Source organism: Aquarana catesbeiana, linkage group LG01, assembly GCF_042186555.1.
Source record: "Aquarana catesbeiana isolate 2022-GZ linkage group LG01, ASM4218655v1, whole genome shotgun sequence".
Classification (NCBI taxonomy): domain Eukaryota; kingdom Metazoa; phylum Chordata; class Amphibia; order Anura; family Ranidae; genus Aquarana; species Aquarana catesbeiana.
The window spans coordinates 950,215,965-950,233,168 of NC_133324.1; the positions used below are offsets into that span (position 1 = coordinate 950,215,965).

Genomic DNA, 17,204 nt, shown 5'->3' on the forward strand with positions numbered 1-17,204 from the left:
CTAGGCTTTTGACCACATTCCACACCGATATGGCAAATATCAGAATCTGATGTTTCTGAAGGAATTATATGGGGACATCTAGAAAGATGACAATAATTGTCTGGTCTCCAGGACATGTGTCCGGCAGACAATCCGATCGTGTGTGGGCTTTGTCGGACCTTCAGTGGACTTTTCCAGTCGAAAATCTGATGGACTTTAGATTTGGAACTTGCTTCAAATCTTTACGTCGTAACTCCGCCGGACCCAGAAATCCGCTCGTCTCTATGCTAGTCCGACGGACAAAAACTGACGCTAGGGCAGCTATTGGCTACTGGCTATCAACTTCCTTATTTTAGTCCGGTGTACGTCATCACGTACGAATCCATCGGACTTTCGTGTGATCGTGTGTAGGCAAGTCCGTTAGTTAAAAAGTCCGTCAAAAGTCCGTTGAAAGTCCGTCGGACCAGTCCGGTCGAAAAGTCCGCCCGCGTGTACGCGGCTAAACAGGTACTTAGGTAACAAGTAGGGACATTTTGTTAGAGATTTAAGGAAAAAGGACAAAATAAAAATACTCATTTTAGTTTTTCTTTCTTTTTTAGCGGCAAATTTGTTTAGAACATCTAAAGAGACACCTGAGGAAGAAACTGAAGGTAGGAACAGTCACCTTTATTTTGCGGTTACAATGTCATATGTTAACGGAATGTCTGAGCAAATATCTCTGCATTACATGCATGTTTCCCCGTGTTTTATCCATTTAAAACATGGAAAGAACAGAAAAACAGATCCATACATTGATTTATTTTCCAGCAAAACAATGTTGCCTTAACTCTGAGTCCCATGAGCCTGCTTGCACACTATGTGGGGAAAGGGCTCTTGGGAGATGTAGTTCTGGGGGTGTTCTTACCTCAATAGGGACTTAGCTACCAACAGCTGCCCCTGCAAGAGCTGTCTGGTGATGATGTCACAGCGAGCAACTTAAACTGTTTCTTGCTAAGGTAAAATTTTAAAAAATGAATGCTGGGACATGCTCTAGACTGGGAGAGGGAGATTTGGGATTAGATTTAGGAAATGCCTAGAGATCCCCTTTAATGCTCCATGCGGTGGGCCAGTGTTTGTTAAATTCGGTCTTCTTTTTTGTTTTTGTTTTGCACCTCTGTGTTGCTGAGGTGATCTCCTCCAGCCACTTTCACCACTTCATGTCTACATGCACATCATTACTCTGAACCAACCCTTCTGATAGACAGTAGATCAGTGATGGCGAACCTTGTCACCCCAGATGTTTTGGAACCACATTTCCCATGATGATCAACTACACTGCAGAGTGCATGAGCATCATGGAAAATGTAGTTCCAAAAACAATTCTGGGGTGCCAAGGTTCGCCATCACTGCAGTAGACCATGGGTGCTCAACCTTTGGTCCTCCAGCTATTGCGAAATTACAAGTCCCATCATGCCTCTGCCTTTGGGAGTAATGCTTGTAACTGTTAGACTTGCAATGCCTCATGGGACTTATGCCTCGTACACACGATCGGACTTTCCGACAACAAAACCATGGATTTTTGTTCGAAGGTTGTTGGCTCCAACTTGTCTTGCATGGCCTGCAATCCTTTCAAATTTGGCTTTTAGTGAACAAAACGAATACAAATGTATCCAATGTTACGAATTTATCCAAAATAACAAATGCTGTGACTAAATGAATGGAACAAATTAATAATAAAAAAAAATAACAATAATAATAATAAAAAAAAACAAAACTTTTTATTATTATTATTCATTCGTTCTGTTCCATTTGTTTAGATGCGGCTATTGTTATTTTAGGTAATTCGTAACTTCGGATGAATTTGCATGCGTTGACTAATGGCCAAATTTGAAAAGAAATTCCAATACCTAAGTTAGTTATTATTAGTTATTTAGAAAATCCGAAAATTCTAAATAATAACTAACTAATAATAACTAACTATTAAATTATAGGTATTGGAATTTCCTTTCAAATTTGGGCGTTAGTCAACGAACATGAATTATCCGAAAAAATGAATGCCGCATCTAAACAAATAGAACGGAGCGAATGAATAATGAATAATAATAATAAAAAAAGTTTTTATTATTATTATTATTGTTATTTTTTATTATTAATTTGTTTCATTGGTTTAGGCACGGCATTCGTTATTTTGGATAATTCGTAACTTTGGATAAATTCGTATTCGTTGACTAACGGCCAAATTTGAAAGGAAATTCCAATACCTATAATTTAATAGTTAGTTATTATTAGTTATTTAGAATTTTTGGATTTTCTTTCTTATTTTCGAATTTACGAATTGCGACCATAACGAATGACCCAAAAAACAAAATAAACCGCCCCCCAAAAAACGAATGTAACAAAAACGAACATGTTTTTTTAGCAGTGCACATGTCTAATATAGAGTGTGATGTGTGTGCCTTCATAAAACGCATGTAAAACCTAACAATGAAATTCTCCTATTTACTACTTCTTGGTCTGTTACTGGCAGGATCAGCAGTTGAAAATAAAAGAAAAATAGTCTGACCAAAAAAACGAATGCAGCCACCAGATCTAAGGGCTGGTCATTGGATATACTGTAAATTATATGAAATGATTGTTTTGGGTTAAGATACACTTTAACTATTTTATTAACTATAAAATACGGTATATCTGTTATCTTAACGTTTTTTACATTTTGTTTCTTTAGCATTTCAAATGTCTGTTTTCTCCGCCAGCGCCACCCCCACCTGCTGAACCAGCAGAGAATCCCACACTTGTGAGGCTGATCTCCCTGCAGAACGCGGATGGATCCTGGGACCTGACCCCCGAATTCTCTGCTGTCCTGGGAATATCTAAGACAGACATAAAGACCGGGAACCCCGACCAGGTATTGTGTTACATTACCAACTATGTAACAGGTTGAATTAAGACATCAGTCCATTTAACCTGTGTGTTTATATCATTTTCAATACTCCTGTACATTGTGTTTTGCTAAGTTTTTTTTTTTTTCATTTACCTACACTCCCTTCTTACACCACCAACCGTGGAAGGGAAATCCACATCCTTACCGCTCTAACAGTAAAGAACCCCTTACAAAATTTAAGATTAAACAACTTCTTATCCAACTTCATTATGTGTCCGAGAGTCTTCTTTAACCACTTGCCGCCCGCCATATAGCAGAATGACGGCGGCAAAGTGGTTTCAATATCCTGACTGAACGTCATATGACGTCCACAGGATATTGAGCCGCTGCGCACCCCCGGGGGCACACATCGCGGCGATCGTTGTTGCGGGGTGTCAGTCTGACACCCCGCAGCACCGATCTAGGTAAAGAGTCTCTGACAGAGACTCTTTACCACATGATCAGCCGTGTCCAATCACGGCTGATCACGATGTAAATAGGAAGAGCCGGTGATCGGCTTTTCCTCACTCGCGTCTGACAGACGCGAGTAGAGGAGAGCTGATTGGCTGCTCTCCTGACAGGGGTGGTCTGTGCTGATTGTTTATCAGCACAGCCCCCCCTTGGATCCTACCCAGGACCACCAGGGAAGCCGCCCAGGACCACCAGGGAAGCCACCCAGGTCCACCAGGGAAACCAGCCACACTGGACCACCAGGTATGCCCCCTAGACCCCCAGGGAAATACTAACCAGTGCAAAGGCAGCTGCCAATCAATGCCCAGGCAGCTGCCAATCAGTGCCCACTCCAATGCCTACCACTGCCAGTGCCACCAGGGATGCCTATCAGTGCCGCGTATCAGTGCCCATCAGTGCCACGTATCTGTGCCCATCAGTGCCCAGCAGTGCCGCCTATCAGTGCCCAGCAGTGCCGCCTGTCAGTGCCCAGCAGTGCCACCCATAAGAACCCATATTTGCAGCCTTTCAGTGCCCATCAGTGTCGCCCATCAGTGCCCACCAGTGCCACCCATGAGTGCCCATCAGTGCCCCCTATCAATGCCCATAAGTGCTGCATATCAGTGCCACCCATCAGTGCTGCCTACCAGTGCCCATCAGTGCCACATATCAGTGCCCATCATCAGTGCCCATCAGTGCCCGCTCATTGGTGCCACCTCATCAGTGCCGCCTTATCAGTGCCTGTCAGTGCCGCCTTATCAGTGCCCATCAGTGAAAGAGAAAATTTACTTATTTACAAAATTTTTAAACAGAAACAAAAGCAAAACTTTTATTTTTTTCAAAATTTTCGGTCTTTTTTTATTTGTTTAGCAAAAAATAAAAACTGCAGAGGTGATCAAATACCACCAAAAGAAAGCTCTATTTGTGGGAACAAAATAATAAAAATTTAGTTTGGGTACAGTGTTGTATGACCGCGCAATTGTCATTCAAACTGCGACAGCACTGAAAGCTGAAAATTGGTCTGGGCAGGAAGGTGTCTAAGTGCCCTGTATTGAAGTGGTTAAAAAAGCTTAGGTTAAATAGTTTGCTCCCAAAGTTAGAGTTGCCACTTAAAGATTTGTATGTTTCGATCACAGTGGCGACCCGTCCATTAGGGGCGCACGGGCGCCGCCCCCTCCCCCCCACGCCATGCATGGGTTTTAAAGCACGTGATTAGAGCCAGAGGCTCTAATGGGCTTCAAAACAGGGTGGGCTACGGTCACAATTCCCACGATAGCGAATGAATATTCGCTATTTTCACACTAAACCCCCTCCCCCGTCGTGAAATCCATTTTCCCGATTGACCAAAATGTCAGGTGATCCTTTTGGACGCCTAGAACCTAGGACGAGGAGAGAGGACACCGGAGCCGCTGCCCGCCACTCCACCGTGCTGGATGACACTGAAGCAAGAGGAGGGCAGAGGAGACTGAGAAGAGCTGCCACCCGCCACCATCCACTGTGCTGGAGGACACCAGGGCTGCTGGAGGAGAGGAGACAGAGGACATCGGAGCCGCAGCCTGCCACCAGATGGAGTAAGTGCCGGACCGGCCGGCAGACATCGACTGGGGGGGGAGCGATGGTTAGTGTCGCCGGCCTCCGGGGGCTCTTCTTAGGGAGAATACATTTAGTGTTTGTAGTGGTTCCTCATAACTGAGGTCATCCAGTCCCCTTATTAGCTTTGTTGCCCTTCTCTGGACTCTCTCCAGTTCAACATATCCTTATTGAGGAACGATGACCAAAACTCGATGGCATACTCAAGATGCGGCCGGACCAGAGTTTTGTAAAGTGGTAGATTTATCGTTTTTTTCTGTGGAGTAAATACTCTTTGTATGCATGTTAATAATCTGCTGGCCTTACTTGCTGCACCTTGGCATTGCATGCTATTACTAGGACCCCCAGGTCCTTTTCCATCCTCAATTCCCCCAATGAATCTCCCCCTAGTAACTTCCATTCATATTTTTAGCCCCCCAAAGCATTACTTTACATTTTTTCAATAGTAAACCTCATCTGCCATAAACAGTATCTCACAAAAGTAAGTACACCCCTCACATTTTTGTAAATATATTTTATTCTATCTTTTCATGTGACAACACTGAAGAAATGACACTTTGCTACAATGTAAAGTAGTGAGTGTACAGCTTGTATAACAGTGTAAATTTGCTGTCCCCTCAAAATAACTCAACACACAGCCATTAATGTCTAAACCGCTGGCAACAAAAGTGAGTACACCCCTAAGTTAAAATGTCCAAATTGGGCCCAAGTGTCAATATTTTGTGTGGCCACCATTATTTTCCAGCACTGCCTTAACCCTCTTGGGCATGGAGTTCACCAGAGCTTCATAGGTTGTCACTGGAGTCCTCTTCCACTCCTCCATGACGACTTCACGGAGCTGGTGGATGTTAGAGACCTTGCGGTCCTCCACCTTCCGTTTGAGGATGCCCCACAGATGCTCAATAGGGTTTAGGTCTGGAGACATGCTTGGCCAGTCCATCACCTTTACCCTCAGCTTCTTTAGCAAGGCAGTGGTCGTCTTGGAGGTGTGTTTGGGGTCGTTATCACGTTGGAATACTGCCCTGCGGCCCAGGGGATGATGCTCTGCTTCAGTATGTCACATTACATGTTGGCATTCATGGTTCCCTCAGTGAACTGTAGCTCCCCAGTGCTCATGCAGCCCCAGACCATGACACTCCCACAACCATGCTTGACTGCAGGCAAGACACACTTGTCTTTGTACTCTTCTCCTGGTTGCCGCCACACACGATTGACACCATCTGAACCAAATAAGTTTATCTTGATCTCATCAGACCACAGGACATGGTTCCAGTAATCCATGTCCTTAGTCTGTTTGTCTTCAGCAAACTGTTTGAGGGCATTCTTGGGCACCAACTCTAGAAGAGGTTTCTTTCTTGGACAACAACCATGCAGACCAATTTGAAGCAGTGTGCGGCTTATGGTCTGAGCACTGACAGGCTGACCCCCCACCCCTTCAACCTCTGCAGCAATGCTGGCAGCACTCATATGTCTATTTCCCAAAGATAACCTCTGGATATTACGCTGAACTCGTTCACTCATCTTCTTTGGTGGACCATGGCGAGGCCTGTTCTGAGTGGAACCTGTCCTGTTTAACCGCTGTATGGTCTTGGTCACCGTGCTGCAGCTCAGTTTCAGGGTCTTGGCAATCTTCTTATAGCCTAGGACATCTTTATGTAGAGCAACAATTATTTTTTTCAGGTCCTAAGAGAGTTCTTTGCCATGAGGTGACATGTTGAACTTTTGTACCCCATTACCATTTCACACAGGGGGGAGACCGGGATCTGGGGTTCCCCTTGTTAAAGGGGGCTTCCAGATTCCTATAAGCCCCCCGCCTGCAGACCCCCACAACCAGTGGGCAAGGGTTGTGGGGGTGAGGCCCTTGTCCCCATCAACATGGGGACAAGGTGCTTTGGGGGGCTACCCCAAAGCACACTCCCCATGTTGTTAATTTTGGCGCGGGGTTCCCCTTAAAATCCATACCAGACCTGAAGGGTCTGGTATGGATTTTGAGGGGGACCTCCATGCCATTTTTTTAAAAGTTTTGGCACAGGGTTCCCCTTAATATCCATACCAGACCTGAAGGGCCTGGTATGGAATTTGGGGGGACCCCCACGCAATTTTTTATTTTTTTTAATTTTGGTTCAGGGTTCCCCTTAATATTCATACCAGACCCATAATTCATAAGGGCCTGGTAATGGACTGGGGGGGATCCCATGCTGTTTTTTTCAATGACTTCTTTTATCTGTTTTGCCGGGACCGACAATTCATTATAGCCGCTAGTACTTTTAAATGACTTTTTTTCCTTTAGAAATGTCATTTTGCTCTTGGACTGTTGTAAAAGCGGGAAACATGCGCCACTTTAAGGCATACTATAGACACCCCCCAGGTATGAAATTTAAAGGAATATTTCACTTTTATTGCTTTACTTTAAGCATTATTAAAATCACTGCTCCGGAAAAAATGGACGTTTTTAAAACTTCTTTTTGCATTAATACATGTCCCCTGGTGCAGGACCCAGGTCCGCAAACACTTTTTATGACAATACCATGCATATAAGCCTTTAAAATTAGCACTTTTGATTTCTCCCATAGAATTTTAAAGGGTGTTCCGCGGCTTTCAAATTTGCTGCGAACACCCCAAATTGTTCGCTATTGAAGTGAAGTTATTACCCTGCTTATCTTTGTATCATCAGCAAACACTGAAATTAAAGTATTTATTCCAACCTGTATATTGTTTTTGACACATTGGCCACTTGACTGTTGCACCCCCCTTCCCAGGCAGGCTATTTTTCAGTTTTCAGCGCTGTCACACTTTGAATAACAAATATTCAATTATGCAACACTGTATCCAAATGAATTTTGTATCAATTTTGTTTTCAATCTCTTTTTATTAATTTTTAAAAACAGTTATACAGTTACATATACAGTACATGCATATAAATCATATCATAAAATTGGATACATTATTTCATCTTCGGCAAAGAATAACAATATCCCCTGATAATTTTTACTTTCCAATTCTATATCTGTCAAATAATCTTACATCATTTACGTATGATTCATTACTTCATCTAACCTCCATTCATCCCTAATCATTCATCACTAGACATATAAACCATAACTACAACAAATGCCCAGACAACACAAACAAACAACAAATAAAAGGAAAAAAAGGAATACGGCCGTATTCATAGATATTGTGTAAAAGTTGCCGAGGTCCGAAACTCTTCCCATTGTTTCCATATTTTTTGAGTTTGATTACTTAACCACATGCTGACCAGCGCACAACGATGTACGTCAGCACAATGGCACGGCTGGGCAAATGGGTGTACAGTTACGTCCCTCTTTAATTGCGGCATTGTGGGCACGCCCGCCCGCCTCGTACTCCGTGACCAGGCCCGCGGGTCCCGTGGACTCGATGTCCATCGGAGGCCTGCGATCGTGTCACGGAGCGGCAAAACGAGGAGATGCTTAAGGTAACAAGGCATTTCCCCGTTCTGCCTAGTGACATGACAGAGATCACTGCTCCATGTCATCTGGAGCAGTGATTGCTGTCATGTCAGTGGTAGCCCCTCCCCCCCACAGTTAGAATCACTCCCTAGGACACACTTAACCCCTTGATTGCCCCCTAGTGGTTAACTCCTTTCCTGCCAGTGTCATTAATCAGTAATCAGTGCATTTTTATAGCACTGATCGCTGTATAAATGACAGTGGTCCCAAAATAGTGTCAAAGGTGCCCGATGTGTCTGCCATAATGTCGCAGTCATGATAAAAATCGCAGATTGCCGCCATTACTAATAAAAAAAATGAATAATAAAAATGCCATAAATCTTTCCCCTATTTTGTAGACGCTATAACTTTTGTGCAAACCAATCAATATACGCTTATTGCGATTTTTTTTTACCAAAAATATGTACAGTAGAAGAATACATATCGGCCTAAACTGAGGAAAAAAATTGTTTGTTTTTTTTATATATTTTTTGGGGATATTTATTATAGCAAAAAGTTAAAAATATTGCTTTTTTTCAAAATTGTCGCTTTTTTTTGTTTATAGCGCAAAAAAATAAAAACCGTAGAGGTGATCAAATACCACCAAAAGAAAGCTCTATTTGTGGGGAAATAAAGGACGTCCATTTTGTTTGGGTGCAACGTCGTAGGACCGCGCAATTGTCAGTTAAAGCGGCGCAGTGCCGAATCGCAAAAAGTGCTCTGGTCAGGAAGGGGAGTAAATCCTTCCAGGGCTGAAGTGGTTAAACATAATCATTTCCCCCGTGGATTGCATTTTGCTCATCTCACAGACCCATTCTACTATTGTAGGGCTTTTAGTTTTTCGCCAATTACGAGCTGTTATTGTCCTAGCGGCTATTATCATATGGCGTGAGATATCTACCCTGATAGCTTTCACTGATCCTGGAATAATAGATAATATTGAAGTACTGATAGTCGATTGTATTTCAGATCCTGATACCAAATATTTTAAGCCAAAAAAACCTTCACCATTGGACAACTATACCAAATATGTGCCGTTGTGCCTCTTTCCTTAAAGTGGTATTATACCCGCAGAAAAAAAAAAAAAAACACCTGTAAGGCAAAGACATAATGAGCTAGTATGTACTGCAAACTAGCTCATTATAAAATACTTACCTTAGAACGAGGCGTCCGTATCTAATCCCGGTCCACGCCGAGGGACCTGACATTTTGCCCTCGGGCGCTGTGAGTAGCCGGAGCTGCGATGACGTCACTCCCGTGCATGTGGGCGGGAGTCTTCTTTCCGGCAAGGTCTGGCAGTGCCCGCCGGGCATTCACAGCGCATGCGCTGCTGGCGTCAGCGGCCGCATGCAAAATTAATATCTTAATATTCTTTTTACCTACAGGTAAGCATTATTATAGGCTAGCCTGTAGGTAAAAATAAAAAAAATGGGTATACAACCACTTTAAGACATCACCAACATGTTTCCGAGTTATCTCCATTTATATTATGTAAATCGACTGGGCTCCAATACCATCTTTTCATAATTTTATAGTTTCTTTCCTGATGTTTAGCCGCCATCGATACTTTGTGTCAAAAGAAATGCCTTCTTCCATTCTGTTGATGAAATGGGTTTCTCTCTATCTCCTGTTTCCCATTTTCTCATGCATGTTAATTCATTAAGGGGACCAGAAGGGAGTAGGAGCTTATATATAATTGATCAAATTTTGAGTCGGTCTCTGTTCCTGTATTAATAGTTGCTCAAAACCAGTTAGCGGTCTATCTATCATGGAAACTTTTAAAATAGGTCCAATATACGTATATAGTTGCTCTTATTGCATCCATTAATATTTATGTTCAGGCCCCAAATCGAATAGTTGAGGAAACTTACCATCCACTAGGGTCTGAACTATCCTTGTATTCTCAACCCTATTCCATTTAAGAAAAGTTGTGGCCTCTAATGCTGGTGGAAACTCGGGATTAGAGAACAAAGGTCATTGGCCCACTCTGTGTGGAAAGATATTTTCCCATATCTTCAAGGTTGATGACACAAAAAGCGTTAGTTCTTTTTTCCCAGGTCGAAGCTGGGGTTTAACCCATGGGAGTGATTTAAGCTTCAGAGGGATAATATCTTCCTCTAGAGTTGCCCATTGTTTATATTTCGCATTATGAAATCAATCTATAATCCTAGTTATGGTCGCTGCCCGCAAATATACAGGTGATACTCGAAAAATTAGAATATCGTGCAAAAGTCCATTTATTTCACTAATGCAACTTAAAAGGTGAAACTAATATACGAGATAGACTCATTACATGCAGAGCAAGATAGTTCAAGTCGTGATTTGTCATAATTGTGATGATTATGGCTTACAGCTCATGAAAACCCCAAATCCACAATCTCAGAAAATTAGAATGTTACATGCAATCAATAAAACAAGGATTGTATATAGAACAATATTGGACCTCTGAAAAGGATAAGAAGGCATATGTACTCAGTACTTGGTTTGGGCCCCTTTTGCAGCAATTACTACCTCAATGCGGCGTGGCATGGAAGCTATCAGCCTGTGGCACCGCTGAGGTGTTATGGAAGACCGGGATGCTTCAACAGCGGCCTTCAGCTCTTCTGCATTGTTCAGTCTCATGTCTCCCATCTTTCTCTTGGCAATGCCCCATAGATTCTCTATGGGGTTCAGGTCAGGCGAGTTTGCTGGCCAATCAAGCACAGTAATCCTACGGTCATTGAACCATGTTTTGGTGCTTTTGGTAGTGTGGGCTGGAGAATGAAGTCAGCATCCCCATAGAGCTTGTCTGCGGAAGGAAGCATGAAGTGCTCCAAAATCTCCCGGTAGTCGGCTGCGTTGACCCTGGACTTAATGAAGCACAGTGGACCAACACCAGCAGATGACAAGGCTCACCAAATCAACACAGACTGTGGAAACTTCACACTGGACTTCAAGCATCTTGCAGTGTGTGCCTCTCCATTCTTCCTCCATACTCTGGGTCCTTGGTTTCCAAATGAGATACAAAATTTGCTCTCATCAGAAGAGGGGACTTTGGACCACTGAGCCTAGAAGAGGAATACGACATTTGAAGCCCATGTCCAGGATCCTTCTGTGTGTGGTGGCTCTTGATGCACCGACTCCAGCCTCAGTCCACTCCTTGTGAAAGTCCCCAACACTTTTTGAATAGCCTTTCCCTGACAATCCTCTCCAGGCTGCGGTCATCCCTGCTGCTTATGCACCTTTTTCTTCCACACTTTTCCCTTCCACATAACTTTCTATTAATGTGCTTTGATACAGCACTTTGGGAACATCCAACTTCTTTTGGTATTACCTTTTGAGGCTTTCCCTCCTTATGGAGGGTGTCAATGATGGTTTTCTGCACAACTGTCAGGTCAGCAGTCTTTCCCATGATTGTGATTCCTACTGAACCAGACTGAGAGACCATTTAAAGGCTCAGGAACCCTTTGCAGGTGTTATGGCTTAATTAGCTGATTAGAGTGGGACACTTTGAGCCTAGAATATTGCACCTTTTCAGAATATTCTAATTTTCTGAGATTATGGATTTGGGTTTTTCATGAGCTGTAAGCCATAATCATCACAATTATGACAAATCACGGCTTGAACAATCTTTCTTTGCATGTAATGAGTCTGTCACATATTCTAGTTTCACCTTTTAAGTTGCCTTAGTGAAATAAATGAACTTTTGCACGATAGTCTAATTTTTCGAATATCACCTTTACTGTAAAGTCTGGAAGACCAAGACCTCAATTTTTTTTCTTTTTTGTCCTAATTAGAATTTCTCTTTTTTATCCGTGGTGATTTCTGAGACCAAATAAAACTACCTATAGCTTTACGTAACTGCACCAATAAATTAACTGGGGGGGGGGGGTTTAAGGGTATTGCTTGAAAAACACTGAGATTTAAGTACTTATTCCAACCTCTATATTGTTTGTGACACGTTAACCACTTGACTGTTGCACCCCTCCTTCCTGTCCAGGCTATTTTTCAGTTTTCAGCGCTGTCACACTTTGAATGACAATTACTCAATTATGCAACACTGTATCCAAATGAGTTCTATATCAATTATGAGACATATAACACTTTCCTTAGTTTCTGTTATAAGACTTTGCAAATAAACAATCTTTCTTGGTAAATTTAGGCCAAAATATATTCTGCTACATTTCTTTGTTAATAGCAGTCTAATGTTAATAACAATACATTACTGTCTTGTTTAATAAAACCCTCCTTTTCTTTCATATAAACTGGGGAGAAGAATGTATTTATTACCATTGCCTTCTCCCTCTCTCTTCTGACCAACTTCCCCTGGTCATCTTTTATTGGTTCTGACTTAGCTTTTTTACTGTTAGTATATTTGAAAAACGTCTTGTTTTTTTTTTTTTTTTTTTTTTACTCTCCTCATCAGTGTGTCTCTTGTACTCTATTTTACCAGCCCTGATCGCAGTCTTGCATTTCTTATTGCATTGTTTGTAGCTTTGGAATGCTGATGATGACCTTCGGCCTTATGTTTTTTTAAAGGGCAGCATTTTCTCATGATATGCCTTTTTACATTAGCATTTAGTCACCCGGGGGTTAACTTTTTTCATTTATATTTGTTGGCCATTGGAATGCAGTGAAAAAAAACCCTGATTGCAGGATGTGATGGCGGAGAGTCCAGACTGGGCACTAGAGGGAAACAGCCACACTGTAGCAATGTTGCAGTGTGTCTCCTGAATATGCAGGCAATATTAGCCAGCTCCTGGCTACACAACAATGGGGCAATATTCCACCCACTGACACTAATGGTGAGGCACTATTCCTCCCACTGCTACCAACAATGGCACTAGTTTTTCCATGGATACCAATGATGGGCACTATTCCTCCCACTGATACCAATGGGGCACTATTCCTCCCACTGACACCAACGATGGGGCACTATACCTTCTCTTACTGCCCACCAAACCTAAGGCCATTTTTATTGTCTCTGGTGCTGGCCCCAGGACATTTTCTATCCCCACTGGCCACAATAGGGTCCCCCTAAAGTCTGAAGGACAGTAAACTAGCCCTTTGTTTGAAAAGTTTGGAGACCCCTGCCTTAGAAGAATAGCAGGGACATATATATGATGATGTTACAGGTAAACAGGTAACTAAATAGCAATTTTGTGGAACTACACAATATGTAAATGCTGCTCCTGTGCTTTTTAATCCGAGTGCTGATCTATGAAATAAGCACCATCCATAGACTAAGGGAAAATAAAATGTTCCTAGGTGGCTGATTCAGTAATTGATTTTCATGCAGCAGAACATTGACTACATTGTGTTTTGTGAGGCTTACCGTTAGTGTGCGTTTACAACTCTGTACATAAAAATATGACTCGGCAAGCATGCAATAATTGTGAAAATCAGGTCACTGAAGCATAACAGAGTTGTGCACTTGTGTACACCTATCTACAGGTGGTGTTTGGCAGTTGTCTTGCAGCCTCCAAAGTCCAAATCGGTGCCTGTTGGGTGATGTCTGGTCAAGATCTGAACAGGAATTCAGAACCCAAAATTATACAGATATGTAACATTTCAGGTCTTGTATAATAAACTCCTCCTTCCCTCCTCTGCAGAACATGGAGGTGTCGGTGTGGGTGACGGTCCTGGCGGTGATCTGGCTTCACACCACCTGTCTGGATCAGAGAGAGGAGTGGGAGCTGCTGGAGGGGAAGGCCGTTTCCTGGATCAGGGATAAAGCAGGTAAGTGCTGAAGGTAACCTGCAGTACCCTCACTGACTAATCAGAATTCAACTTATACCAATACAGCAACTTCTGAGTGGCCTTTACCATTACATCACATTGAGCAATTTTCACCAATTAGTTAATAATCTTTTTTTTTTTCTGTACATATTGCTTTTGTTTCAAAACTTTGGACGATCTTTCCTTGTCTCTTGTTTCTGGTCAACCTTGAAGTCTTTGCTCCTCCCATGAACTTCCTGATTTTAGCCACTTCTCTGCACTTTTTGCCAGATTATTGGGTTCTGTGCTGGGACCAATCCTATTTAATTTGTTCATAAACGATCTAGAGGATGGGATAAACAGTTCAATCTCTGTATTTGCAGACGATACTAAGCTAAGCAGGGCAATAATTTCTCCGCAGGATGTGGAAACCTTGCAAAAAGACCTGAACGAATTAATGGGGTGGGTGACTACATGGCAAATGAGGTTCAATGTAGAAAAATGTAAAATAATGCATTTGGGTGGCAAAAATATGAATGCAATCTATACACTGGGGGGAGAACCTCTGGGGGAATCTAGGATGGAAAAGGACCTGGGGGTCCTAGTAGATGATAGGCTCAGCAATGGCATGCAATGCCAAGCTGCTGCTAACAAAGCAAACAGAATATTGGCATTAAAAGGGGGATCAACTCCAGAGATAAAACGATAATTCTCCCGCTCTACAAGACTCTGGTCCGGCCGCACCTAGAGTATGCGGTCCAGTTCTGGGCAACAGTCCTCAGGAAGGATGTACTGGAAATGGAGTGAGTAAAAAGAAGGGCAACAAAGCTAATAAAGGGTCTGGAGGATCTTAGTTATGAGGAAAGGTTGCGAGCACTGAACTTATTCTCTCTGGAGAAGAGACGCTTGAGAGGGGATATGATTTCAAATTACAAATACCGGACTGGTGACCCCACAATAGGGTTAAAACTTTTTCGCAGAAGAGAGTTTAACAAGACTCGTGGCCACTCATTACAATTGGAAGAAAAGAGTTTTAACCTTAAACTACGTAGAGGGTTCTTTACTGTAAGAGCGGCAAGGATGTGGAATTCCCTTCCACAGGCGGTGGTCCCAGCGGGGAGCATTGATAGCTTCAAGAAACTATTAGATAAGCACCTGAATGACCGCAACATACAGGGATATACAATGTAATACTGACACATAATCACACACATAGGTTGGACTTGATGGACTTGTGTCTTTTTTCAACCTCACTTACTATGTAAATATGTAACTATTGTGCTCGCTCCTGCCAATAGCTTACTCATTTGAGTACCTGCAGCCGTCCTTATCTTCAATACCACTTGTTACTGACCTTTGGCTTGTTCCTTGACCACGCTTCTGCTTGATCCCATCCTGCAACAACTTGCTACCAACCTTTGTCTTGTTTACTGACTATGCTTCTGCTTGATCTCTACATGCTATATTTGCTACTGGTTTACCTGCTATATTTGCTACTGGTCCCCGGCTTGCTCACCTCCTGGTGAGATGATCCTGAGGACCGTGACCTGGAACTAACATGCAGCAAAACACATTCCACCATCAGGAGTTCTGGCGAATACTGGTTAGCGTTTAGATCATGCACCTCTGGTGAGCTAGTGTCATCCCTAGGGTGACTTGCTTGTGTGCCTTTTCTGCTGGTCGGTGGGAGCCTCTCTACTGCCATAGCTACTGGTCTCTGAGCCTGACCCCTGATCATGACATCAATAATAAAGGTTTAGTCTGAAGTGTGTAAAGTTGTGCTCCATTCCACCTTTGCTGTCCATGTTTTCTGTATCCACTCCTCCACTGATGGCTCTGACTGCTAGTCAGAGAAGATTTGAAAAGCAAGCGGGTGATGTCATTATTGTGCTGCTCACTGTTCTCTTTGCTGGAGCTGTATCTGAGAACCTGCAGTGGTGGGATCTCCCTGCTTCTGTCTTATTCATTCTGTGTATTCATCTGTGTATCAGTGCTTCCCCCACCTCCCCTGCTGCTTCTCCTCTACAAAGATGGCTGACCCCACACAGAGGCATAGAGCAGAAGGCGGCATGATAAGTCAGCAATGGGGAAAAGATTAGCTGCAGTGAGATTCATGTAATACTGGTAACTAGCACTTTGCCCTTTGCTTGCCTTCTTCGGGAACAGCTTCCACATTACAGGTCCTCTTTAAGGCAGCCCATTACTTTGATTAGGCTGCCTTAAAGAGGACCTGTTGGTTCACTTCAGCGCACCACTACAAAAATGTATTGTGCTGCTTCTCCCCCTCTCTCCGACTAAAGGGTGCATATGAGCACCCAAAAGGTTAAGCGACTTTAAAACAGCCTGCTGTCCTTGAAGCTTAGCTTAGCCATCTAGTTGTTTATGTACAACAGCCAAGTGGTTAATAAATAAAATGCTCTTTTTACATTGTGTCTTTTATATATCTGCCAAGGGTTCAGCTTAATAATTCTCAAAAGACCATTTGAATCAAATTTTTTTTAATTAACCACCCATTATTCTGCGTCCGGAATAAATAAAGTGACATTTGATGTGTCCTCAGGTTCCTCTCTCAGTGAGTTTGTCAGAGTCGGGAACGAGCTGCTGAAATCCTCCATGGATCCCAAAGTTTTTGGCCTGTAAGAGGAGACGTCTGGAGGAACCAAGATGGCGGAAGAGCGATACCAAAGAAAACGTGCCCTGTTTACTATTTGGGGAATAATACCTGCTTGCACTATTTACAGGTCCTTGTTCTTCACTATTCTGTGTAATTTGCAATGTTCAGTCGCAGAGAAAAACTTTGTTGCAGTAATGATTAAAATAATAAACCACTTTATGTTTCCATTATCTGTATTTATAATAAATTAAACTGAAAACCCTCTCAGTGTATTAATTGAGGCCCAGGTCTTATATGTTCCTTACAGTCTCCCTATTAATCAGAGATGTGTCCCTGTCCTGCTGAGTGTTCCTTAAAATTTAACACTGCTCATAGAGATCCGGTATATCTGTATAGGTAAGGTGCTATACCAGAACGTACCTGCAGGGGGCACCGAGGGTGGAAGGCAAAATTTCTCCCCCTGGTTTCAGTACGGCGGAGAAGCTGCTTTATATTTTGGATTAGT

The 17,204-nt window shown here is 42.8% G+C and overlaps 1 protein-coding gene across 5 annotated transcripts in view; it reads left to right on the forward strand.

Moving 5' to 3' along the window:
• Window positions 1-16,955, forward strand: part of LOC141121673 (von Willebrand factor A domain-containing protein 5A-like) — a 147,197-nt gene extending 130,242 nt beyond the window's left edge. For all 5 annotated transcript variants that reach the window (XM_073611367.1, XM_073611403.1, XM_073611394.1 and 2 more), the window contains 4 exons: window positions 579-629; window positions 2,712-2,863; window positions 13,980-14,106; window positions 16,646-16,955. In XM_073611367.1, coding sequence (XP_073467468.1) covers window positions 579-629; window positions 2,712-2,863; window positions 13,980-14,106; window positions 16,646-16,725 — 410 coding nt within the window. In that variant the 3' untranslated portion in view covers window positions 16,726-16,955. The remainder of the gene's footprint in view (window positions 1-578; window positions 630-2,711; window positions 2,864-13,979; window positions 14,107-16,645) is intronic.
• The last annotated feature ends 249 nt before the right edge of the window (window positions 16,956-17,204 follow it).